Here is a 25880-nt window from a genome sequence, read left to right as displayed (position 1 = left end):
AAATGCCAGAAACAATTAAATCGTACAAGTTACACAGCGCATTACATGCATTACAAAGGAGACAGTTACAGGCATTACAGGCAGTACCTGAGATGCGCTATTATAGCGAACCGCTATAACCTGGGACAATCCGCGTATCTCGAAATTCCGCGTAAGTCGAATCCTGGTACAATTTCTTTTATGCTTCAAAGTCACAGAGTCGACTTCCTAGACTTTCTAGACTTCCTAGAAATTCGACGATGGGTGGCATATCATTGATAAAACCATTAGGGATTTATGGAGTTAGCAAATTTTACGGTTTTCGGTACCAACTCCGTGCTAAATTTACCCAAAATAAATGGGCAACAGATTCAAGAATCAGTCTCCTTATTTTCTTTCGATCTTAGTATAATCATATACAAAGGAATACAAAGAATAGTAGCGATTACAAGAATAGTATTTTATTTCAAAAAATCCAGAACATTTAGACGAGACGAAGATGAAGAAACTTACATTCGCTTATTTCATGCTAAGGACCGTCCCTAACCGTCTTGCTGTGCGTGTTACAAACTATCCAATCATCAGAATCCGCTCTAGTTGATGGGCGTGAGGAAAATTAGCTTCTACCATTCCAACGTCGTCGGTCTACCGTTTGTCTAAGGTCAAATATGGTTGATTTTAAAATATTTTGGAATACAATTGTAACTACTGCTAGCAAAGTACTTCTCCTCAAGCAAACCACTCCGTTGCTCGGCGGATCTTTAACTTCGTAGGGAGTTTTTTTCTCTCGCTCTCTCTCGAACGTTTGGTTCGCTTAACGAGCCCTCTCACCAGGTGTACGTGTACATGTGTTGCTTTCTAACGCGTGTTTCCTTAACAGTTAAAAGATTAGACTTGTGTCCCAATTCTATACGAGCTAGAGGTATGCACGCACGAATGTTCACAAAATGATGTGTGTTTCATCTATCGTCTAAGTTATTATCATTCCTGTCGGAGGAGTAAGATCCTGCTGGAATGTGTACAGTTGCTCCGAACCAGTGCCGCAACGTGGTTTCAGTGCCCGATAGTGATAGCTCTATTGATACGAAGGCTGTCCGCTTCTTACTTCGTGTCACTATATAGATAGTACTAACGTTATACTAGTCATTTCATATAAGTAAGATATGCAGCTTAGAAGAAGTGAATTCTTCCGAACCACTCGGTCCGTGATTTAACCACACGTACCTTATTCAGTTGTCGTTAACGATTCATTACTTAGTTAATCGCTCGCCCATGTACGTTCCATTAGTAGACAATGTACAGCGTTTTGGAGTTCGGTTGTTTATAGATTGCAGTGCTCGTACGTGCCTTCACTATAGCTAGCTGTTAAAAGAAATGTTGCCACGTTATCTGCTTTGTCAAAGGCCCTACTATCCTGTCATGCTATATGACGCATCACCTAGGATCATCTAAACAACTTCACCCACCACCCATTAGCTTTAGAGGAACTGCTCTGGCAGTTCACATCACAAGACAAATGTGTGGCTAGAATCGTACGTTAGAGCGCGTTCGAGTATTGAGTATTATATCATCATTTGTTGGCGTGCATCAGTTAGTTTACATCTTCTTTTGGTCACTCCTTATGACCGTTTCCATTCATTCTGTTAGAACTATTGGAAGTAGTTTTCCTATAATCCTATATTATTGCGCTTAATTTTGACTTGTGCATATTTCTGCACTACCTTATGTTCCAGCAAACAGATATACAGAGTACCGAATTTAGAAAAAAAGAACTCCAAATCAAATGGAAAAGCTCATTCAAGATATCAGGATTGCTTGGCGTCGTGGCTTTTGCTTCGCCGGTGAGTAGGGCGGCGCTGTTTTGCTTTCCTTTTCTTTGCGCGTTAAAACTTAAACCGAATAGCATTTTACACACTAGTGGGAGCAAAAGAAATTAGGGCCTAAATGTCCAAGAATGCTCTGCCGTTGGGCAATGAATAATCGTTTAGTTTTCCCTTTTTTTTAAAGTGTAGTCTCATATTTACAAGAAGATTTTGTGGACAATAGTACATACGTTTCTAAGAAGAGTACCTGCTATGACTGAAAACTATGCCTACTATGCTTATACTCCTTTGCTCGATTGCTTCAATTTCCGTGACTCCTCTTGCAGCTCAGGATGGACTATGACAGGACAGTACGTGTAGCAGCAGTGAGCAGTGTTCACTGAGATAGTGTTGAGGGTTGAATACCTCGATCGAGAGATTATCGCTGGCAGTGTTTGATATGAACCGGATTTTACTAAGTTCAGTGTTGAGTGCGTTGATAGTGATCAGTCAATTTGAGCAACTATCGATCGATCACGTGTTCAGTCGTCTATGTGTATACTTTCTCACGGGATTGATGACAGTTATGCGGCTTGCTTCGGCAGTGTGATGATGGGTTCGCGCCAGTGATGAGTACGTCACCGATTGGCACCGATTAACCCAAAGGCATTCAGTCGTCCTCCTCCTTGACTTCTCCGATCGGCAGGATGGGGTCCCGTGCAAAAGGAGTTTCAGTGACAGAAGGGGGAAGATTTCGGGAGGAAGAAAGTCGATAAAGTACGCATTTGACAGGGCGTGAGCGAACAACACCCTGCAAAACATTATTTTCCCATCGCAGATTTTGCGTATTCCATCAGAATTGCTTTCGTAGCATTCGCTCTGCGCTGGGCTGGAGAGGGTTTTGATCAGATCGAAAGAGGGTTTGATGATTATTTACAAATTGCCTATTTGCTAAACACCATAGACATGCGGGTGGTGGGGAGAGGGGAGAGTGTGGGGGTATATACGTCGGAAAATCGCCATCGATACGAGCCCCACCATTCATTCCCCATTCGCCACAGATTACTAAGTATTCATAATAATATTAATATTAGCCATAATCTATAATATTAGTTAAAAGAAGTGAAACCGGGCAGGCAGACAGATAGTCAGCACGCTGTTCAGTGCTCTATTCGATTGCTCAATGTGGTGTCCCTTGCAATAGCGCTCGTGATCGTTCCGGGTGCCTGTTGGGTACGATGGCAACGATCGGTTCCTTTGCCATCACGGTGGCGCTGCAACACTCGTCCTGGTGGGCGCCGCCATTGCCTTATTTCTGTATAATAAAAAGAGTGCGCGAACTTGGATATGGATGCCTTTGGCCCCGCTCTAGTCCCATTCGCCGATGTACATGGCCCTCGGTGCCGGTATGTATCCGCGTGTTGGCAGCGGTACACGGCCGTACATGTGACTATAGGGTGACTCGACCACGTCCGTATCTGGAAGATGGGGTTTGTAAAGTCAGTTCTGAATTTCCGATAGTGCTTTTCCGCACGGTTAGGGAAGCAACAAGGCAGAGCAAGGGCAGCGTAGCAATGGAGGATGGTTTTTTTTTGGTAATTAGTGGCGTATTTCCGTTCCCCAAATTTGTACAAAAGTGCATTGTGAAGTAAAGCTGTGCAGCGTTTCGAAATAATAAATAAATGTTCGAGAAAATGATTTTCAGTATGGAAGTAGAATGACACCGAATGAAGCAGCCATGAAGCGGATTAATGGCAATTTGACAGAAAATGACAGATTTTAGTGAATAAATGGCAGTTTGGTGCAATCAAAACTGTGCGATACAAACGATTATACATGTGATAGATTAGTGATGAAAGTATTAAATATTACGTTAAACGTAAGCAACAAAATGAATCCAAAACCACTATTTCCTGTACTTACCGATTCCACTCTCGTAGCTTCGGGCATGCCACATCAGCTGCTGGTGGTGCTGATGGGCGGCCATCAGATTGTGATGGGGATGCATCTGGTGCAGCTGGTGCAGGGACTGCAGCGATGCCGGATGCTGAAGGTGTGCGATCGAGAGTCGCTTCGAAGCGACCGTTTCCTTGCTACCACCGACGGCCGCATTTGGGCCATTGTTGTTGTTCTCCTTCGACGACTTGGACGACTTGACAAAGTTTGGCACTCGAGCTCGCAGTCCACAATAGTACGGATCATCTACGGAGGAACAAAACACGGTTTCAGTACAATGGTTCCAGGCATACAAGAGAGATTCAACATGTGTCTTGTGCGACAGCTACTTACCGTACTTCTTGTTATCTTTGCCCTTATCTGATTTACCCCGTGGAAGCTTCACACGATTCTCATCCTCGATGTCATCATAATCCGGCTGTTTCAAAAGAAGATATTTCGTTAGTGAAGTTTATTTCTTCCAGTGTGAACGTTACGCCGTTACCTTGCCAATTTCATGCGTTGCGTACAGATTGTCACGTGGAGGTAGTTTCGGCGGTTTCTCGCTGCGCCGTTGGCCGCCCATCGGTTGCGCCGGTTGCATCAAGTGTTCCCGGCTCGCCGCAACCATGCCGGACCCGCTGGCCCCGAAACCGGAACTACCGGAGCTGCCGCCTCCGTTGCCGGCCACACTGTACGGATCTTCGTCCGGTATCGGAATTCTTGGACGGTTCTTAATGTCAACCGGACGTTGGACTGCACCGTAGATGGAGGTGGGAAGTCGGGCGGGAGGAAGGAAAAAGGCTACAAGATTAATTATTGGTACAATTAAATCACGGTTGCTAGCGGACATCCATTGTCTGGTGTGTCCGAATATTCGGGTGTTTGGTGTAATGTGAAGAGATTTGGCAATGAAAGCGACTAATATCTGACATTTGTTGGCAAACGAGTAACAAAATGTTCTGTAACATCTCACACTGTATCTAAAAGACAAAGCTGAAACTAGCGGGTTGATGTCCTTTAAATGGTAAGTTCGAATAGAGGAAAGAAATAAAAGAAGTTGCGCATTTTTGTGCAACTTGCTCCCAGTACGCTCGGCAGTCTGTACTCTTCTGACAGCAAACCTGTATGCTCAAAGACAAATACCAATGCGCACCACACATGACAAGGCATTTTAATTTCCGTACAGTATCTTCGGCATGTTGGAATGCAAACATTTGATTTCGGACGTCTTCGGCAAAGCAAATGGAAGCGTTTCACCCAGGAAAGTGTCCATCGATCATCACCAAACCGAAAGCGTGCAATGCGCAACAAAGGAAGAGAACCAGGTTCCGCCCATATGGGGTTGTTCTACCATAATGGTTGGTAGAATTTTAATTTCTCCTCTCTTTTGACACGCTCCTCGAACCCGCGGATGGTTTATCAAATCGAGCTGAAATGTTTCTTCCGTTTGCACCAGCTTAAGGTCGGTACGTTATTCACTGCAATGTTTGGAGTTAATAAAATGGACATTATAACATGAAAGCTGCAACGGTTTGTACTATCAGCAACCTTCAAGTTATTGAAGCAGAACCAGCAAGAATCAAATTCCTTCAACGTTTCAGCACAAACGGTTCACCAAGATTGCTTTTCTTCTTGTTGCTTGGAGTAACAATTGGAAGCGTGATTTATTTGCCCTACAGTGAGATACTCTCGAGTGAGAAGTACGAAGGAGCAGAGAGGCAGAACGAAAGAGCCCCCAAAACGGATTCTTCACCATTTGACATTCCATTTGTGAAACATCGATTGCCGGTAGATCCTACCGGTACGGGAATAGACCGGTGGTTAATGCTGTGGGGGTTTTGTGTTTGTGTATCCCTCGAAAGCGGCCAGCAAACGTGACGATAATTCATAATGCGATTCTTGCTGCGACGTATGTGAAGCTGGATTTAATGTTCTTTCTATGTTCTCGAGCTTACTGTTTCCCTCGTGCAATGGCGTCGGTAGTTTCTGAGCCAGAAGCGGTAAACCGGTGAAACGTGTGTCTATTGTTCTAGTGACAAAATATGACTTGCTCCATTAAGCTTTCTCGCTGTGCTGGACGTGTGTTCTAACGGGTCTTGGACGGTTTTTTTTCTCCAGTGTTTAAAACCAAGTTAATGGTGAACCTAGTTTTCAATGACCCAACATTCTTTTCCGTTATCAGGTTTAGTGTTGGAGTTGAGGATCTGAGGCACAGATTGAACGAACCGATTGAACTCCTATTCTTTTCAGTTCTTTAATGTCCCGAAGTCTGTACCGCTGTTCCGTATCTACCACATCCACGTGACCTAGTGTGGGGATGGTGTAGGAAGAATCACGAAATAAAAGCACCAACCCACGATGACAACAATTGTCCGATCGATCGGGTAGAACATGTCGAAAATTAATTGTGTCTGTGAGGTGCACGGTGCTGATGCTACTGTTCAGGACCGGTAACTGTGGTCCTCAGACCACAGAACGTCAGACAATATGCGGAGAGTGCGAAAAAACCAGTGTTTCTTTTCCCCCAACAAATGACAGCGCGATCGTTAACGAGCAAAGCATGTGGATCGCAAAAGTTAGATAGTTTACCGTTAATGCTACGGGGATTCTAGGCTACAAATGCTCTATGTGGGAAATTTGTGCTGTCGGTAAGAGTTAGCCTATTTGAACACTCTTTGATTTCGTATCTTTAAGGTATCGTTTAATCGCTCAGATAAGATCTTTTATAGTTCAATCCTACTAAACTATTGCTGAAGGATAAGTTTTTTTTTCAAGAATGTGATCCTTGAGTATATAATCAAATATTCAAATAACAGTGAACATCCCAAAGGAAATCTATAAGATCACAAAACATACACTGTCATAAGTACGATAAGGTTTACATTTTCAATGTAAATCTATTCCTGCAATTCTCAAGATCAGCATTTCTCGTCCATCGATATGGAAGCATATTTATTACCATTTAAAGATACCAAAGTGTATTCAACATCACCTGTACACAACCTGGCCTTGAACGTTCAATTGACTGCCTAAAACAATCGCTTAAGCCTGGTCATAAATGGTATCGAACAAATTTCACTATGCGCTGTGCCATTGTACACTTTCCACGATCGCATTTGCATTAAATGTAAAGCGTAACATACAATTCCACTTATTTTTTTACCTTCCACAACCGTTTGTTGCGTCTATCAAAATGGCGGCACGAACAAAAACCAGAGGAAAACGCACAAATCTGACCAAAAGGTGTGCGAGGTTGGAAGATATTATTTATGGACCAGGGGACGGAAAATGGCATGCACTTTCAATTGCTTGCTCTGGCCCGAGACTATCAGCGGCCGGCAATCAATTGGACCACACAATGGGACAAATAACTAACGGCAGAATATTACCACTGCGTTCAGTGGTTGGCAACCGTGTGCTAATTTCCATAAAAATTAAGCAAAATACCAGCGCCTAAGGGTAGCTGGCAGGAAGCATGGCTCTAAAGTCCAAAGACTTTAAGTTCCCAGAATCGGTGGTTGCTCCATCGAGGAACTACCATTGGGTGGTAGAAAGAGACTTAATTCAAACATTTATTTGTTGCCATTCACCTGACAAACGCCGTCTACTCTTGCACTGGGAAACCGATTGTGGCTTTTTGCTCGATACAGTAGAAACAGAAACATTCTCTTCTTTGGCTAAATTCTGCTAACTTTACGCAACTGCCTGACATTTGTAAGGTTAGGATCGAGCTTATCGGTCATCGGGAAGTTCTTCGGTAGGGATGTGAAGTGGGAATGTTCGGGTTCGGTGGTTTGCCTGCTCCTATAGCATCCGAACAATGGTTTGTACTGATGTTGAAAGTGTTTTTATTTTCCTATCGCCAAAGGGGCTTCACGTTATGCCAATTCAACTTCAAATTGGTTCTTATCCTCGTGTCTATATCGTCTCGAACGCTAACACACCTCTGCCTCAAATGTCAAATCAAACCGTCATCATTTCGTCAATCGTCGCGCAAAAATAGAACGCCGAAAGGGAGCCTAGTGTACTGGTACGGGGAAGTGTATGTGTGACTTACCGGGAGGTAGTTTACTCTTCAGCATATCCATTGCAACCACATTGATGATCAGTACCCACATCGGGCAATCGAGGATGTCGTTTTCCGACTTGACGAACGCGATCGCCGACAGGCACTGCGTTTCGAGACGTCTGCGATCCGGATAGGCACGGCGCAGCTCACGGTTCACGTTCGACTGGAACTTCTTCATGTCGAACAGCTGTGTGTGTGTGTGTGTGTGTGGAAGAAAGCGGCGAAAGAGGTCAGTAGGTACCTGTGTGCTGGAGGATACGGGACCTCCAGATCGTGCCCAGCCTTACCTTTACAATCTTTTCACTCTCTATAGCCTGGCCGGGCAGCTTGAGGATATCCGCACCGATGGCCGTCTCCTCGTTGGGCTGGCTGGCCGTGCTCTTCACGTACACGTTGCTCTTTGAGTAGCGTCTGATGAGAATGTTGCCCGCGTCGTCCATCTTGATCTTGACACCCTGCAAAACGTTAACGTAAAGAAGTCAGAACCCGGATCTCGAAAAGCTCAGAGAATTTGAGCATGTGTATAGGGGGGACATAATTGATCGTTGAAAGCAATTGCACTTGAAATAATTCCTCTCGGCCACGGACGTGTCGTCGTCCGTTTCCACACGGCATATATGCACCTGGGAGATGACGGTAACGCTTAAACCTGACTCGGTGTCACTCCGTCCGCTACAGCTATTGGATCAGCATACGGCGCAGCATCACGCCTTTTGGATGGAAGAATGCATTACTCCAATTATACACCATATTGCGGTAGGTTTCCTTTTACGGTCCCTGGTCGGCGTACTTTGCGTGTTGCAAAGGGCGATAAGGCGTCAAATTACCTGAACCAGGAAGTATGCAATCATCGTTATGCGTTTCCGTCCCGTGAACTTGCTCCAAGATCCTTACATTTGAGTACGGACAGATTTGTACAAATTCTTCATCTTAGTCTCCGGGTGCGCCACCATGCATGGAGTAAAGCATCTAGAATTCATGATGACTGCCGCAGATACACGTGTGATTAATGGTGCAAGATCGTTTAAAATCGATGAGTTATCCATTCAAGGAGTATCGCGGTAGCAGAAGCAGATGGAATATCTTTCCTATTTTCCGTCAATCATCAATCACATTCGCATCCATTCTATGCATATGAGCAGTAGAGTGCACATGATGTGTGCCCTATTTGTTTAACTGCATCAACTACAAGAATTACATCTTCAACCTTGCTCTTACGGTACGTTTCAAGACTTTGATTTTGCCTTTTAAACCTGGTCCGGTGCTCCGGCACTGCATATGTAAAGGAGAAGCGCACTAGCATCACCTTCAATGTGTTCGTGTACACATACGCTACCGATTTATCGATTGACCACTGTACGGTGAACTGAACAACTGCGGGAACGCTAAATATCAATTGACGACCTTGACGGTTCTTCTTCACATGCGTGTGCATCATCGCATCGTACAATTGCCGCGAGAGTAATATCGTCGAAGGATATATTCTACGAAACCACGCTAAGGTGAGGTGGTAAGTGTCGCCGAACAAGTTCATCACGATTCGAACCTCTCTGAACTAGTTCTGTTCGTTCCCGTTCCGACGATCGAAGGAAAGTGAACGCGATCTTTGCTGTGGTTGGGGAAACAAAACCATCGAAAACATATGGTTTGATGGGTTCGTTAAGAAGGTTCGCTGTGTGAGTTGGTTATGCGACTCCGGTGGTGCTTCCGGAATGATCGATGACCGTTCATCCGAGGTCCGCATAAATTGCTACAGCTCCATTCTCTTTCCAACCGGCAATCTTACGGTGTGTGGTGTTGTTTTACGGCTTCTCTGCGCGGGGGATTTTCACGACGGACGAAGGCACACCGGTGAAGAAGCGCCAACTTCACTGAGCAGATGATTACAAGATTGTCTCTTTGCACACCTAGTCTTAGGGGTCTAGTCCCCGGTGGGACTCATCTCTTTTGGACCAATGATATGTGGTTGCTGGCATGGAGATGGTAAGCTTTTAATGTGGTACGCTTGTCTCATGTGGTCTTTAACAAGCGTGAACAGCGTGTTTACCATATTTTGTGTAACATTAATGCGAAACGAGCCAGGTGACCATAAAACAACCATATCTGTGAACGGTGCAGAATCGAATGGCGGGCGGATGAATCACTGACGGTTGTTTGTCGTGTTTTTGTTGTTGTACAGATAATGGCCATAAATATGACTTCCCTTTTAAGCCATCCGATGCTGTACGAATAGCTGCACAAAGACGATAGATCACTGGCAATGGCGAGAATTTTAAGTATATCATAACCAAACTTCGATCTTAACGAATTACGTAAACCCAACCGCCTCGAGGTTCGTGTCAAAATAGGACCAACATTTAGCAATGTTTCTTGTTAGAAATCTCATCCTAAACCATTCATCAACATGGTAAATTGAAACGATGTAGAAAGGCGCTGAACGAAAATAAACATTATCATGTCGAAAAACACCGGAAGCATCCACCGGGAAATTATTTCTTTCGCTCCGGTTTCACCGAACGTGATTTAATATGTTTTCTTCCGTGCCGTTAAAAATTACCCACCAGGGTGCAAAAGGTTGTACCAACAAACGGTTCAACACGGCGGCAATAAATCGATCAACGCGTAGTACGCCTGTTGCCCTTTTGCATTCGCGCCCTGCCAGCTCCGATATCGGAGCGAAGATGAATGCCGGAACTGACCGGCCCAACAGTTGACCTTCTGTAATGCAGGGTCGATGGGCGGTAAAGAAAGCTGATCACGCGCTGGTGGTGTATCGAGTTTAGTACGCGAGCAGAAATTATCAAAAACCCAGCGCTTCGTTTGGTTCGCATATCCGGAGCAAAGTCGATAGCCTTGATATTTCGGAAAAGATCATCCAATGATCTTTCCACTTTCCGCGAAGAGGGTTGGTTCAACCTCGCGCGCGTTGAAGATGATCTACTCTTAGACATCGCTTGGATCCTGGTCGTGCGAACGTCATCATTCGTCGATGATCTTTATGGGATGGTGTAGATGTTTAGCTGCTACCAGCGAAGATTAGCAGCAATGTGGCGATGATCGGAAGTTGCACACGCTCGATGGAAGGGCATTGTCGATCGAAAGGCCTCCGACGACGATGAAACAGCCTGCTCGAGGGAAGATCTGTTGTAGCTCCGGGCGCTTAGACGTAGTCATTATTCGGAGGCATACTTAGAGGTGCCCCTCGAGCAAGATTTCATCAAATCAGCAGGCAGATGATGAACCAGTCCTCGAAGGATACGCTCATGACGATGTTCCTTTCGCCGGGAAGTAACGAAATCGTGCGACTATATGCAGCTATTCAGTGCGGCAATGAAGGCCTTGATATTTTTGGAGCCCATCCAAGATCTAAATAACTTTCAACTGTTTTGTTGCTGGGGCTGCCTTACCTGTCCGACATGTCGCTTGACTTCTTCGGTTTTGTGGTCGCGCATCGGATTGTCAAATCCGCACAGGCCAATCCTGGTGGAATAAAGAGATTGAAAAGATAGTCGGTTAGACGAGGCGAATTTAGTTGTCAGTATGTTTAGAATTAGATGCGCAAACGGAATTTGGGTCACAAGGCAAATGGGGGTTCATGATGCGACGATTTGTTGTAAAGTGTTTGTTCATGTCTAAGAAATTATTCGAACAGAAATTCGCAATGTAATGCAACACAATGGAGCTTTATAGCGTTTCTTCATGTCACTTTGGCGCTTTGCCGTGCTGGACGCCACAGAGGGCGTCGAAAGAAAAGTGAAACCCAATCGTTGTATACAAAGCCTTCGTCCTATATGGCTCGTGCTCCTACAATACTGCCAGTGTGATTGTGCAATTGCAATTGCTAGTGTTTCATTCCACCACGGTGTGTTGTCCATTAGTTCAAAGTCTACCAAAGTGGTCCAGTTTTTCTTTCTTTACTGTTAATATTTATTTTCCATTTCAGCCCAACAGCGTTGAATCGCGCTGCTAGCTCCTAGAATGGCAAACATGAATCATTCCGAAATGGACACGGCGCACTACCCCGAACCCGTTACGACATCGCAAATGTGGCGTGGAACCAAACCGAGCCATGCGCGTTCTTGTTTCGGGGGAGGTTTGCAATTTCACTTTCACCTCTACCAGCCAACCCCGGCTGCATTCGCGACCGCTGAATATGCCGCAGCTCGTGTTTTCATGCGCATTGAAGTCTTTCCGTCCTCCCTGTTTGCCAATGGGTGCAATTGTGAATGGGTTGGGCGTTTGGACTTTAAACCGCAGACTGGAGGGCAGCGTGTGGCTAGCTAAGGCAGCACACGCAGGACCTCTTTACTGTGGTCGCACATGCGGCGTTCAAAGGTGTAGCTAATAAGCTTACCTCGATCGATTGAACCGCAAGGGACCGTTTTTTTCTTTGCTGTTGTTGTGTGTGCACTATTGCCACTGCATTATGGACTACATTTCGACAGCATTCGGGTGGAATGAGATCGAGCCACTCTTTAAAAGACGCACACGGACCTCGAGCGTAGGGCTAGGTCCGCTTCTAATGGCACCGAAGAACGCCACTTTTGGTAGGCGTTGACGAGCACCGTAGCACTCAATAGCATGTTGGGAGTGTTGTTGCCCGCAGCTATACAGAATCTCTCAACTGTGTGGTATTGAACTGTGGTTGGTATGCGAAAAAACCCCAAAGTGCATTCAAACGATAATTGCGAAAGGAAAACTGCGTCCCATTTTTCGAAACACCAGAAAAATGAATGCAATTTAGCCATCCCCGCGACTGGCGAACGGATGCGCGGGGCTGGCTGATCCATGGCCAACAGATTTTCGGAACATGGATTTCGCGACGCTGACATTTGGAACAAATTGGCATGTCAGGCCGTGCCGGCGTGCGTTGCGCAAAAATAGAAGGGATGTTTTCAGACCCTGCAAGGGTTTGGGTTTGGAATGTTTGGATAGGCAATGAGATCGTTTGCGGAACATCAGGAAGGTAGCCATTGCAGTCGAGTAATCAATAAAGCAAAGCATTTGTTAGTTCTTGAGGAGCACTTCACTAGAATTTACCGTTACAGGATGTGCATTAGAAGTGGCATAAAACACCGCACCGCAAGCTCGGTGATGACTGCAGTGTCGTCTGCATTTATCCAATTTATGCGCCACTGGTCGCATGGCTGCGATTGCATCCTACCACCGCTTATCAACGTTACAAGTGTGCTAATGAGTGAAAGACCGTTCAACTCACCGCGACGAAAAACGATGCACAAAACATTCAGAATAGTTCCAGCGGTATGTTAACAAGAGAACGTAACGGAAAACCCCCCATGCCGAGAGATGGGGCAATATTTGAATGTCTCCAGCGAAGCAAGTGGCCACCGGTCAGCGGCCCATCGGAAGTCGCGATCGGGAAGCGTAAAGAACCAGAACGAAATGGACAAACCGTGTTGCAATGTCGCGTTCGGTAGCGTTCTGCAGTCGAATGTGGCGTTTGCTCATTGGAATTATTCAGAATTAAGCTTAGAACCTTGCACCACCGCCAACGGTAACGGTGGTCCAAGAAGATAGATCTTGAAGCACAACGGCAAAGCATTCTGCAATAATCAACAGATCGTCTGTAGTTTCCGGAGGTGAATGTTGTAACAAATATTTACATTTCTAATTTTTTCCGTCCCAGAAGAGGGAAGGGTGGAGGTAAGAGATGCGAACTGGCAGATATTCAAATCTTCGTACGGTAGTTCCTTGTTCTGAGTTATGTGGATCTTGAAGGGAAGAGCTATGGTGCAACATCTGACCAGTAATTAATGGGGAGGCTTTGAGGCTCATGCAAACTAACCAACAGAATTCTGAGTTTGATTAGTCTCAGAGGTATTGACTAAGTAACGGAGTTTGCTGGTTTTATCATACCGCAGGTCAGCGACATTTGATCACATACCAAGCAGAACGGTGTTTGTATTTTTAATTTCTTCCATCATTGAGAGAGTCTCGTAGAAATAATGGGATAGTTGTCAATAGAGTCTCAATTCTTGGGTTGTTCAAGAATCAGTCAAGAATGTATAGATTGAGATTGATCTATTGATCTATTGATTGATTGACGGTAGATTGGAGTTTGAGTGTTTATGGCTTTGCTGGAATGACTATGGAATAATCTGAGACATTTGATATTTGGAAGAACCTTACTCATTTTAAGTTCCATGCAAATACACGCCATAACAATGTTTTAGAATCACTGAATAACTAATGAACCAGGGCGTTGTCAAGCCAGGGGGGAAAACAACGATCTGAGAGCACCGTATCGACCATAACTCGATCGTAAGTTAGTTGTCCTCCACGCGACTGATATCCGTGATCGATCTCTTTCGCACTTTTACTACCATTTTGCTCTCATTTAATGCGGTCGATTAAAAAACGCACCACACCATTACTTGCAGCTTTGTACCATGCGAGAAGAATCGTTGAAGGAATCGATCACATGTCTGGGTGTGGTGTTGGAGCACCGTGTCGCACCCCGGCCATTCCACTAGCCTTACAGCATCTCTTGATCGTTCCGTGGTCGACAAACCCAATCGCCATCCGTTTTGTCTCGATTCGATTGTTTCCAGCCGCAGCAAACCCTCTGTTTCAGGTTTCAGAGACTCCAACCACTCTCATTTCGTCGTCGCGCTCCAACGTCCTCCCTCCCGTCTGCCCATATTCCTCCACCCTTTACATCGGTCTATAATGGGCGAATGTTTTAAAACTGGAAGACCAACGCCACACCACACCATAAACGAATAATAATGACTACCTCGTTGCTACGAACCAGAAAGAAGGTGACCGGTGAGGTTGGGACGAAGAAAAAATATTAAAGTCCTATAAAAACTGGACGACCTTGCAGCGAGAAACGGCAGCACACAGTCACTCCTTGCAAAGCGGGTGGCGTTGCGTTGTGCGACAGACGAAAGGAAATAATCCGCCCTCTTCAAGCCATGTCCACACATCCGGAGTTGCGTGCCACTGGAGTTGCGCGATGTCGATCATAGTGGACACCAGTGTCCAAAAGCTCGTAAAAAGGAAACTTTGAACCCTGAAACGCAACAAGAAGCGAACCTACCGTAGACCTCAGGTCGTTCGCAACCATCGCAAATTAATCTAAAACATTACGACCCAAGATCATAACTATGAGTTTGAGTTTCCGCTTGCGTCCGCAGATTGTTAGAATTGCAGCTGCAGTACATCTCACTCGGTATGCAGATATTAAAATTTCAACTCTCAGAGGTTTGTAATTAACAAACCACAGCGTTGGAATTTGGCGAGATTTCCGGTGCTTTGGAAAACGTTTCAAATATAATCGCTGCTGAAATTACCCGTTAGGACACACTGAAATTCTTCCGCCAATGCCTTAAAACCACAACTGTTCGCAGTACAAATAGTGTTTAGCATCGCATTTACAATAAACGAGTGTCGCCCTTGATTCGGCGTCCATAAACTCCTTGTCGTCCACCGCCCGTGCAGTTTCCCACGGCAGCCTCGGAGATGCGAACTGCGAGACGATACAATTGCAATTAGGCAAATAGACACCACTTCTGGCAGCGTGCTCGACGTACGCGTACAATGATCACCGGGGAGGTGCCAAAACTGGACAGAATCCGCGACACAGTAGTCACGCAGGTCCATTGTCCGGTGGTGGTTCAACGCAACCCCGCCTCGGGGTGGTCCCAAAAATGTCAAACCGGCACAGCGTTTGACCTTCGGCTAGCGGCAAGGTCTGCGTTTGGGAAAGAGCAGAAACGCTACTGCCTTGCTGTGGACAGTTACGGTGGTTGGGGCATCGTTCGCTAGCGCCAATCGGTCGAGTTTGATTTGTGGTGCGCAGCCAAATGTTTGTGACATCATCGTCACACAAAAAGAGGTACGCTCTTGACAGTGATATTTCCACATGGGTGACATATCGCGGTGGTTAGGCAGTTCCGGGACGTGTGCCTTTGTCATTGCCGGAGGATTCGTGGGTCTGCATACGATCATGCGTAGTGTTTTTAACTATCGTGGGAATCGTGGGATTTATGCATGTCTTGTAATGCGTGATTGATGAACCTCAAATGTTGACGCTATCTGAGATAATTTTTTTTTCTAGTTAACATTAGCGTTGCTCCTGATTTCCATTTGCATTTGGACTTCTACAACTTAATAATCAAAAAAGAATCAACAAAACGGACGTTGAATGAACTTTTAAATCTGTACTGCTCACGCCTTATTATACGACTGTTCCGTTGGGTAGTAAATAGATGTCCATTAGGCTTCGTCCGGCATGGCATTTAACATAACAAAATAGGCCACCATTTGAACGGGCCAACGATTTGAATCCTAATGCTTCCGTGTCATAAACGAAACAACCATCATGCATTATATTTATAAGAAGCGAAGAATGTTCAACAACACTGAGCGAGCGTCCATCAAAGAGTGATAAAGAAGCCACAATCTGCATTCTGCACACCCTCAAGCCATGCAAATTCATCGTACGTAGAGGTTCCCAATAGCCTTCTCATATCACCCGTTTATCGTTATGGTGCCGGCCGTGTGTCGAGTGATGAACTCTTGCAAGCACGCGCGTCAAATACACACCCAAATCGTGCACTACTATAAAAGCAACTTACTACTAACGGCACTTTAATCGGCACTCGCAGCATCGAGATTGAATCGCAGAATAAAATCACCCCATACGGCAGAAAACCAAAATATGAAGAAAAAGAAAGGATCGCAAACAAAAGACCTACTGGCGTAAAGTTCTTCCTGGTTCTTGGCTGTCCCTGTGCAAGACAACGGCGTGTCCCTTTCTAGCGCTCCGTTTTCGTACGCTACCGGGTCCGTGTTCGTGTGTATGTACGAGCGGAATGTTGTTAAAAAACGCTTTTGAACATAAATCTGTACACGGGGCCAAGGTGTGGTTACGAGCTTACTGAATGAACCGGAGGTTGCCCCTGGTCGACGGTTTTGCGTAGTTTGCATTTGCGTGAAGCATGATTGAGGTTAGTTAGCATTCTTGGTGAGGCATTGTGTCTTACATTGACATTCCGTGTGAGAGAGCACTCGTACTCGTCGTAAGACCAGAAGCCAACATGCAATAATTGAACTCTCGTAAGTCATCCACACGAAAAGACAACTGTTGGCGTATAAGTTGCACCGTTCTTATGCGGGTTTCAAATCAATTTATGCATCCTTAGCGGGGCAAATTGATTTTTGAAGAAGCACACATGCTCCAACCCAACAATCTTCGCTGCCTCAAGCGGAAGGTAATAAATCTTCTCACCGCACTGCCAAAAACTGATAATATGACGTTGGTGAAGATAATGGCGATGGAAGATGACGAATTGTTCGAATGGAGTCAAGATAATTGATTTTTTTATTACTCACCGAGATGCACACGAGTGCAAATCGATTTGATGGGTACGGGTACAAAATTGCAGGGCAGGCAGACTCGAAGATGAAGTCCGCCAAAGGAAGCAAATGAAATGAGCGTTCTAGAACGGAGGTTTTGCTTTTGGGGAACACCTTCCCAGAATATCGGAATTCGTAGCTGAGGGTCCTTAACGAATGAGGAAGAAACCTAACGGACTAACGAACGAAACGTCAAACAGCTTCAAACATTTGACAATAGATGGCGTGACATTGTGGCACTTAGCATGAGCCAGGAGCATTTTATTTTAAAGTTCTCGTTAGTGCCCGTTGATTTCTTACTATCCCCCATTCTAGAGTGGTTGTGCTTCGCTCTAACAAGCGTTAGCTCGGTTCGTGTTCCAGTAGGGCACGGATGTGTACGAAGCAGCACGATAGAAATCTTGACGTTTAGGTGACGTGTCCGCTAGATCGTTCGCTAGGTTTGCAAAAGAACAACGAAAAAAAAAAAAAATAACGCTCCCGCGTCTACGAAAACAAAAAATCGACTTCGCCCTACGGTGGCGATCGGTGAAAAACAATAGCAAATTAACAGCTGTCGTCCGGTCGACCTGCTTGGCCAGTTCGGTGGAACGCTGCGAGATGGTCCAAACGGACCAAGTCCCACAGCCGTTCGCGCACATACCAACCTTGGAAGAGCGAATCCACATACACACCACCAGACAAGATTGATTGCATTCGGAAGCGCATGGGCCGGATTCTGTGCGAGTTCTTGACCGAAGAAGCACGACTAGGACCGTTTATGCAACGATCGCACGGCATTCTAGCGTGCTGCGGCTTATGGCTCAGTGAGCAGCGAGGGCGTCCTCACCTCTCTTTCGGGGTCAGGTTGATGAGTTTGCGTTGCATGCCGTCGTACGTTCGGCAATGGCCGATGGTTAGGGAGCGATATGTTTCACGCGACATCATTAGACCCCATGCTATTGGCTTTATGGTTGCCGACCGTTTGGGCAGCTCCAGCACTAGAGATGGCTGTTGTCAATTAAACGTAAACACAATAGCGACTTTTGGCACATGAGCTGAGGTCAACAAAGTCACTCATAAAAGTCCATGAGTAGGGACGGTGTAATTATTACCGTTGGGATACGGAATGGGCGACTACGGCATAACGGTAAAAGATGGAGAATTGGTGACAAGATTATTGCAGATATAATTATAAGGAAGGATTCTCGTCAACTTCTTATCAACTGCTTGAAGATTAAAATGATTAGGGTTTATTAAAAAAAGCCTAAAAAAACTATTACATGCAGTCTTTAAAATCAGTATAACATTAAGCGGAGATGTGTTTAACCTCGGTTGGAGCTCATCTAACGTCCGGTTTCTAACGTGATCATAATAAATTTTAAACGATTTCCATGCTTCTATTGTGATCATGATGGATGCTCTTTAAAGACAAACGAATCTGCATGTGGTAGAAATAAATAACCGAACCCGTTCACGCATACTGATTGCATTTCTTACAGCCTTACGTAAGATTTTCGATTGCATTAGACGAACGATGCGAAAACACAGAAGCTTACTTTAACGAAATTGTTTGAGAGCAAAAAGAAGCGATCGATACGGTAAAGCGCAGCCAGGCGAACATTGATGGGCACAATAAAAACACACGTCATGAAAGAAATGAAAAGTTGTGTGCGAACCTTTTTACCGTGCCGGCTGGGTATGCGTTTTGAGTCGTTTAACTTTATCCAATTACCGGCCAAAAATCCTGCCTCCCTGCTACACCGTTTGGTGGCGGGGAATGGGGAAAAAATAAACCTACAATCAAAAAAAAATGGTCAAAACCCACCACACAGTCTCGTGAAAGCGCAACATCGCGTAACGCGCAATGAGGTACGGTTGAGTTGAGTGCGCCGGTGCCGCGTCTATTCGTTTGGGCCTTGGCTGGTACAGTATTATTACTTTTTTTTATAAACCACCACAGGCCTGGCAGTCATTTTATTAGTGCTCTCTTCCATTTATCGTCCATTAGTCGCGTATGTTTCGGTGGGCGCATGTATGCAAGCGATCATATGTTTCGGTGGGTGGGTGGGACGTTCGGTACCTCGGCTAGCCCGTGCCCGTCAGCAGAGCCACAGACTGTTTTCATTTTCTAAAAGTGAACACCACGCAGGTCCGCAACGAACCCATCATTCGATTCGTACGAAATTTCAACTTTCACTTTCCGCCAGGAGGGTGGGAATGGCGGAGAAGGTGCGAGCATGCGATGGGGGTAAGGGGGGAGCTGGGGGTAATGGTGTACTTTTGCTCGATTAGACCGCAAACCAGCACATAACAAGGAGAAAAACAATCGATCGTACAAAATGCAATGAATTTTCACCCAAGGAAGGACGAAAGAGTTCAACAGCCGCACAGGCGAGGAACGTTTCGAAAGGAACGGTATCTCTTTTGTTAGCCTGATAAGTGTTAGTTTGTTCGGGCGGTTACGCATCTCAATTAGAAGATCGGAAAGCTAGTAAAACGATCGGTACATGGCAAACATTTACAAAAGGTTAGTTGAAATCAGATCATGTTTAGATCCGATTAAAAACGTCTCAATCAGATGACGCTACGGGTATTTGATCGCGATTGTATAACACTTTACAAACAGTTCTATGGGAATTGTTGCAGTGCAGTGACACCATTGCGTTATGATGTGGCGATTCGAATTGTGTAATCAAACAACAATGAAAGCTTTTTCAGTGGATCATAAAAAAGACCCTTTAAGACGGTCTTGTTTACAAACGTCAATCTTGTTCCTGAAAAAGGAATAGATTTACAGACAGGGCATTTTTTCTAAATTGTTTAATTATTCTTACTCAATCGCAAAGGTAAAATCAAAAGCGCGACTTACCGCATTCCATCGAATCCATCATCTGAGCCGTTAATCGTCAGAACCGGTGCACGGGCGTATGCTTTTGCCACACGCCGGTTTCGCTCGAAGACGATCACTTTGGCCCAGATCTCGTCGTCGATCTGAGTCCATTTGTCCAGCACTTCCTGAATATGTTCCTGTGAAAGAAGGAGATGGGAAGAGAAGAGCAGTTAAACATAGAGCACTCGATTGGTAGTGATTAATTTCTTTATCGACGGAACGTGAAGGTCTTGGAGAGTTCATCATTTGCCAAAAGGTATGAAGCCCTTCCAGTACTTTACTGCATCAGACGAGATTGATCGGGAATGAGCGGACTCCTTTCGGCTTTTGACAGTGACTGTCAAAATGAAGGACTCGTGTCATCTGGACCTAAAGGTTCGAAATTTATAATACACGTACGCGCCAAGTTTTACATGGTATGATAGGAACATTCATCATCATCACCACCGTTGGCGCATCTGCCAGCACGTGGGGACGCATCTTCGAGGCCGGCCGATGAACGGAATTTACGAGTCCAATTACGAGGAAGGTTAACGGACTGCTTTTGTAGGTAGAAAATTAAATTAATGACATAAAAAGGTACCAACGCATTGCTTTGTTTTCTAGTCGGTTTAACGCATGTTTGCAGCAACCAAATGCATCTTCCTGTATGGCTGGGTGCCATAAACGATCGCCCCTTGTCGTTAACGACGTTTAGACGAAACACACTCAAAATACGATCTCCGTTTCACCACGTTATCGATGTCAGACTGTATCTATGCTAATGGTGTACCATTTTGTCTGCCTTTCAAATCGATCGCGAAACATCACCGCGAATAGAGACTGGTTTCGCACATTTACACCATTCGACCCATGGCAAGTGGGTACACGATTTTTCGTACATTCTGCGAACGCGGTGTGTGCGCCTATCTAATCGCCTGCCAATTGTACGACGGCGTGGTTTCGCGTTGCGCCACGCGAAAAATAAGGTACTCGCCGTGTAACTGCTGCTGCGGCATTGTAGCCGCCGATCTAATTTTTATCTTCCCTTCACTATCGCTACAGCTCGGAACTAGTTCACTGTTCGGTCGCTGTTGGCTAATGTCGCACCGTACGAACGTACGTCAGTAGAGGACGCGGTTTTTCGGTCTTGGAATCAGCTGGCGTACGTTCACTTCTGCGGTGACCCTCTGTGCGCAAACGCTATCTCGCGGAGTGCTTCCTTCTTTTTCTCTCCCTGCGCTTCGTACAGCCTCCGGGAGTTCTACTCGCGATTTAACACTGTCTGGTGTGCGCTAGAACGCAACCGTTTTGGCCAAAGGGGCGAACTCCATCAGAGGGAGCGGGAGTGTTGATATGCGTGAGGGTTGTACCGAAGATAGGCGAGCGAGAATCATATTTGCAATCGTTTTGAATGCGCTTGAGAAATAAACTCCAAAGGGGAGCGCAGTTACAATTTATTGTTACGGCTGGTAGTTGGGTGTTTTTTTTTGCGAAACAAACTCCATCATTGGCGCCTTTTGTGCAAGAAAACACCCGACCCGAATGTCTTCACACATCGACCGAGTGCCCGATGTCGGATCACGCGAGAAAAGATAACCTCACCCTCGGGGATGGGTGTGTGGGCGGAAAGATAAGCCATTTAAGTCATCTACAAGCGAAAGAATTCGTGGTCATTATAGCAAAAAAAAAGATGAGAAGTACCGGAACGTAACTTAAGACCCCTGAGGCCGCGCGAAGTGATAATGCGAGTGCATTTTGTAATCGGATCATCGTAAGCCCAGCAACAACCTTTACGTTTTGCCGATTGTGAACGGTGATCGAACGGCGGTCGTTAGAACAACCCTGTAGAGGTGTTGAAATAAGGTTCGGTTTAGTTTAATAGGCGTTATTCCGCTTTTTATTGGCCTCATTTGCTAAATGGATCGCAGGAAGAAACCTAGCGGCGGTTTTGCATGGCATTGTGTCGTAACGATGACTTAATGTAACAATATCATTTTCCTGCATTGATGATGGCGTTTTATCTTCTTTAATGACCATTTATCGCAATGAACCGAATCGAATTGAATCATCAGAAATTCTGAGACACTTTGCTTTCTCTTACCAAAACGGCTGATAGCCTGTGGTGAAGGTATGTAGAATGTAAAATTTATTATTTTTATTTGAACACTACAATTAAAATCCATTTTGCACGTTTACAGCCTACGAAATTCTGAGAAGATTCTCTTAAAAACAGAAGTGCTGATACTGGTACTGTTTAAGAAAAATAATAACAAATTCTGCTTCAAGCATAAACTCTGACGAATGAAAAACCGGCTGATACTTCAACGTCAGTTTTACTTTCGCTGTACGACCCTCTTTCGAGCACCTTTTGTGAAAAAAAACCCCGGACCGAAAAGAGGCGAAATAAGGCACCTCGCCTTTATGTGATATTATATTCAATTTTGAACTTATTATCGTGATTATCGGGTTCGGTTCTGCACTGCCCGCTTCACTCAACGAGGTATGTGGTCTCTCGAGGATGGACCAAGGAAGCAGTCAACCAATAGCCAGAAGCAGGTTGAACTGCCTCAAAAGAGCTGTCATAAGAGGTAAAAAGCGTATCAATATAATTTTATTTACTTGGTTGCCTGCTATTTTCAAGATCAGTAAGGGAGTATTTGTTCTGAAGTGGTTCCTTCTGAGTGTAGAGCAGAAAAAACGGAAAGTGAAAATTCTTTTCAAAGCCCTTTCATTTCTGGGATCAGTTTGTTTTGTGTCAATGAACCGGGGAAAATACATGACCTGGGACGAATTCAAGGGAATACGACGACGACAAAGATGAATCAATATTTACCAATTATTCATTTAAAGTGAACAATCCAGTAAGAGCTATCATTACTGTTTTTTTTGTGTTACTTTTCTTTAATCAAATTGAAGTCTTTTTAACATTACGGTTGTATAACAATTTCATTACAAATTGTTTAAATTGTTTTGTAGTTGGCGAATATGTTAAGAACAAAAATCTCAATAAATTCCGTTGTGCTCTAGGGCGATCGGCCTAACTTGTCAGAAGGAAAGTCAACGTTCTTGTATGCAGCTCTGTACGACAAAATACATCCCCAGCAGCGTACCTTTTACGATCATCATTATTTCTTCGTACCGGTAATGGGTCTCACATGGGATCCCAAATGAACACAAAGCTCTCTTCCGTTGCGTTGCGAGTGTTATCAAAGTAACAACTGCAAAAAGGGCGAAAATCATTATAATAAAGAGGCATAGGAAAACGAGAGTTGGTGCGTTCGAGAGTTTTTTTTTCTTTAATTTTTGGGTCCCAGCGATGTGGAGGTCCAACCATCTTCTTTCCTGCTGTTTCATGCGATAAGAGAGCGAGGTAATAAGCAAAATAAATTTGTTACACACCATACTCAGCACGAGAAGATGATATGGCTGGCTTTACGATATTTTAAAAGCATTTGGTGCATCCGCACGGTGCAAACGCACCGTGTGTAACGTCATTAATGTCAGTCACCTTCTTCGCAGGACATAAAGAGGTCCGTCGGTGACGCCCTGTCGATGGAGGGCACAAGAAAAAGAGCAAATTTTAAAGTGAAACGCTTTCGCGTCTTCTGAGGTAACACACAAATCCCCTGCCTTTACTTTACGTCCTATATGTGTTGAAGTTGATTAATGGATCACCGATCTCGCGGAGTTTACGTGTTAAGATTTAGATTTAGTTTAAATAATACCGTATTGTTGCACGCTATAACCAGAATTCACTCCCTCCAAACGGCCTGTTTCAAATTTACAAGCCACTTTGGATACCGTTAGCCTTTATTGATACGCTAGACCAAAAATACCAAGCGTGGTTCTCGAATGGAACACACAAAACTAACGTACCCAAAAGAAACGCACTTTTCCATTCACTCGTTTCGTTAGACAGAGGACAAACTGCTAGCTTCTGTGCGGAGCAGACACAAATTGAAAAATCGAAGGTGAAATCTAAATCAAAATAAATAAATCCCCTCGGAACGTAAGTGACCTTGAACGTAACACCCCCTGTCGGAGGTCTCAGTGGGGGGCGTTTTAATGTTACGACTCTGTTTGCAGTCGAAAGGAAGATAGTGCTTATACGAGCTGTTACTTGACGTTCCCTCTTAATGAGAATGTTCCGATTTGGTCACACCTTTGGCAATCGCACCGGTATGTAGCCTGTTTTACCAGTACGCTCCGTTCCAGTTTGGAAAAAAGCCCTCGATTGTGCGAGAAATCAAAACTTGAAAACAGGGCGAGGTATTTTCGTGCATTAGTCTCGCGAATTGAGTGATCTGTCCTTGGCCATCCTTCATTGGGAATTCGTTGCGGTACGGATCCGGGGAAGGGTGCATTGCGAATGGAATGACTTTGAACTAGAGCAGAAGACAACCGTCCAAATCCTTTACCGTACCTAGCCGCCCATATCGTTCCGAGCCAGAGTGACATATATCTCAAGGTCTTACCGTTAGAGCTGACTTCTGAACGAAATAAATCGATCTTGTAATAAATCCGTGAAACGGAAACGAATCAATGTACTAATGGCGTCAATCGGAGTATCCGATGCTAGGGGTGGAAGAATAATACATCACCAGTGGACAAGATCACCTCAATTACTGCGCTGTACTACGGCTATCGAAGGCAAAGGAAACTCCCACCGGGGGAGCATACATCACGTCTGCGAGGATCATTCAAGGTCTATCGAGTTTTTCTGGCCCAGCAGGAGCGCACATCGATCAACTGCACCCTGGAAAAACTGTGTGAGTGGCCATTATAGTTAGACCCGTAACACAGCTGGAAGTGCGTTGGCACGCGTAATTATTAGGTTCAAACAGCGGCATTGCACACGGGTTTGACACGCAAAACGACTCCCAGCATGATCGATCGTACCCTAACGCTGGAGCCATTTCGAGGACCTTGGCACCACCGGGTCGGTTCGGTGTGGTCTATAAATCAGATTAAATTACCTCAAATTTGTGATGTGAGGTCGGATCCGTCATAAATTCCTTCCGTTCGGGTCAGAGCTTGATTGGGATTGGATGGTAAATACCTTATGCACACGTGCACTCCGTCACCGGTTCAACCGGGGGTGTGTGCGACTATAATGTCTTTACCGCATTATATAGCGCGTGCGCAATTCAAGTCAACCGTCAGTCGTTTTGCAAATGCATTTGCTAGCATTAGCTCCACTGCTGCGACATAAACATGAGGAACGCATGTACAAAAGCGTGCCATACCGTTCGTTCTGTTGTGGAGTGGAGTTGAGTTCGATTTCATAAATATTATGTTTCACTAGCGCCACTCCAATGCATATCCGAGTGACTCAGTGATCGAATGGAGTGATTTTTCAATTGGGAAGGAATTTTGTCCTTGAATGGACCCTGGTTTGGTGCGGCCAAGCCAATCGAACTGTCAGCTGCGGAATGCGCAACGAAAGACTCTATGGTCTATTTTAGGCAAGGTTTGACGTGAGTTATATTGGACTTAAAATCACTTGTTGGCGCACGATATACGAATGCAGCAAAAAAAAGGGAAACCTTCATTTAACTTATGATGTAAAGTTTCTTGACTAAATTTATCTCATAAAAGCAATTTAAAATAAATCTTTACAAAGGGGAACGAAATGTTTCATTCCTGTCAAATTAACTTATTAGACTTGATTAGAAATATCAGCTCGTAATAGGACTTGAACTCTTGTGCTCTACACAATCAACCAAAAAAGTAGGACAGTCTCAACATGATTGATAACCCATTCCACCCACTCGTATCTACGATCACTGTAATTCATACACCACGACGATGCAATTTGCAATTTCGCATTAACTCGCACCAAAAATTATGCTAA

General features: G+C 44.8%; 1 protein-coding gene across 3 annotated transcripts in view; it reads right to left on the bottom strand.

Moving 5' to 3' along the window:
- Window positions 1–425: 425 nt before the first annotated feature.
- Window positions 426–25880, bottom strand: part of LOC128305684 (uncharacterized) — a 128514-nt gene continuing 103059 nt past the window's right edge. For 2 of the 3 annotated variants that reach the window (XM_053043255.1, XM_053043257.1), the window contains exons 4-11: window positions 20024–20181; window positions 11196–11268; window positions 8076–8243; window positions 7777–7975; window positions 4222–4520; window positions 4071–4155; window positions 3705–3983; window positions 426–3259 (exon numbers count right to left, since the gene is read on the bottom strand). In XM_053043255.1, the coding sequence (XP_052899215.1) occupies window positions 3150–3259; window positions 3705–3983; window positions 4071–4155; window positions 4222–4520; window positions 7777–7975; window positions 8076–8243; window positions 11196–11268; window positions 20024–20181 (1371 nt within the window). In that variant the 3' untranslated portion in view covers window positions 426–3149. The remainder of the gene's footprint in view (window positions 3260–3704; window positions 3984–4070; window positions 4156–4221; window positions 4521–7776; window positions 7976–8075; window positions 8244–11195; window positions 11269–20023; window positions 20182–25880) is intronic. The other variant, XM_053043258.1, reaches the window with a different exon arrangement.

This window comes from Anopheles moucheti, chromosome 3, assembly GCF_943734755.1.
Source record: "Anopheles moucheti chromosome 3, idAnoMoucSN_F20_07, whole genome shotgun sequence".
In the NCBI taxonomy this organism is placed as follows: Eukaryota; Metazoa; Arthropoda; class Insecta; order Diptera; family Culicidae; genus Anopheles; species Anopheles moucheti.
This window is presented reverse-complemented; position numbering and strand designations above follow the sequence as displayed.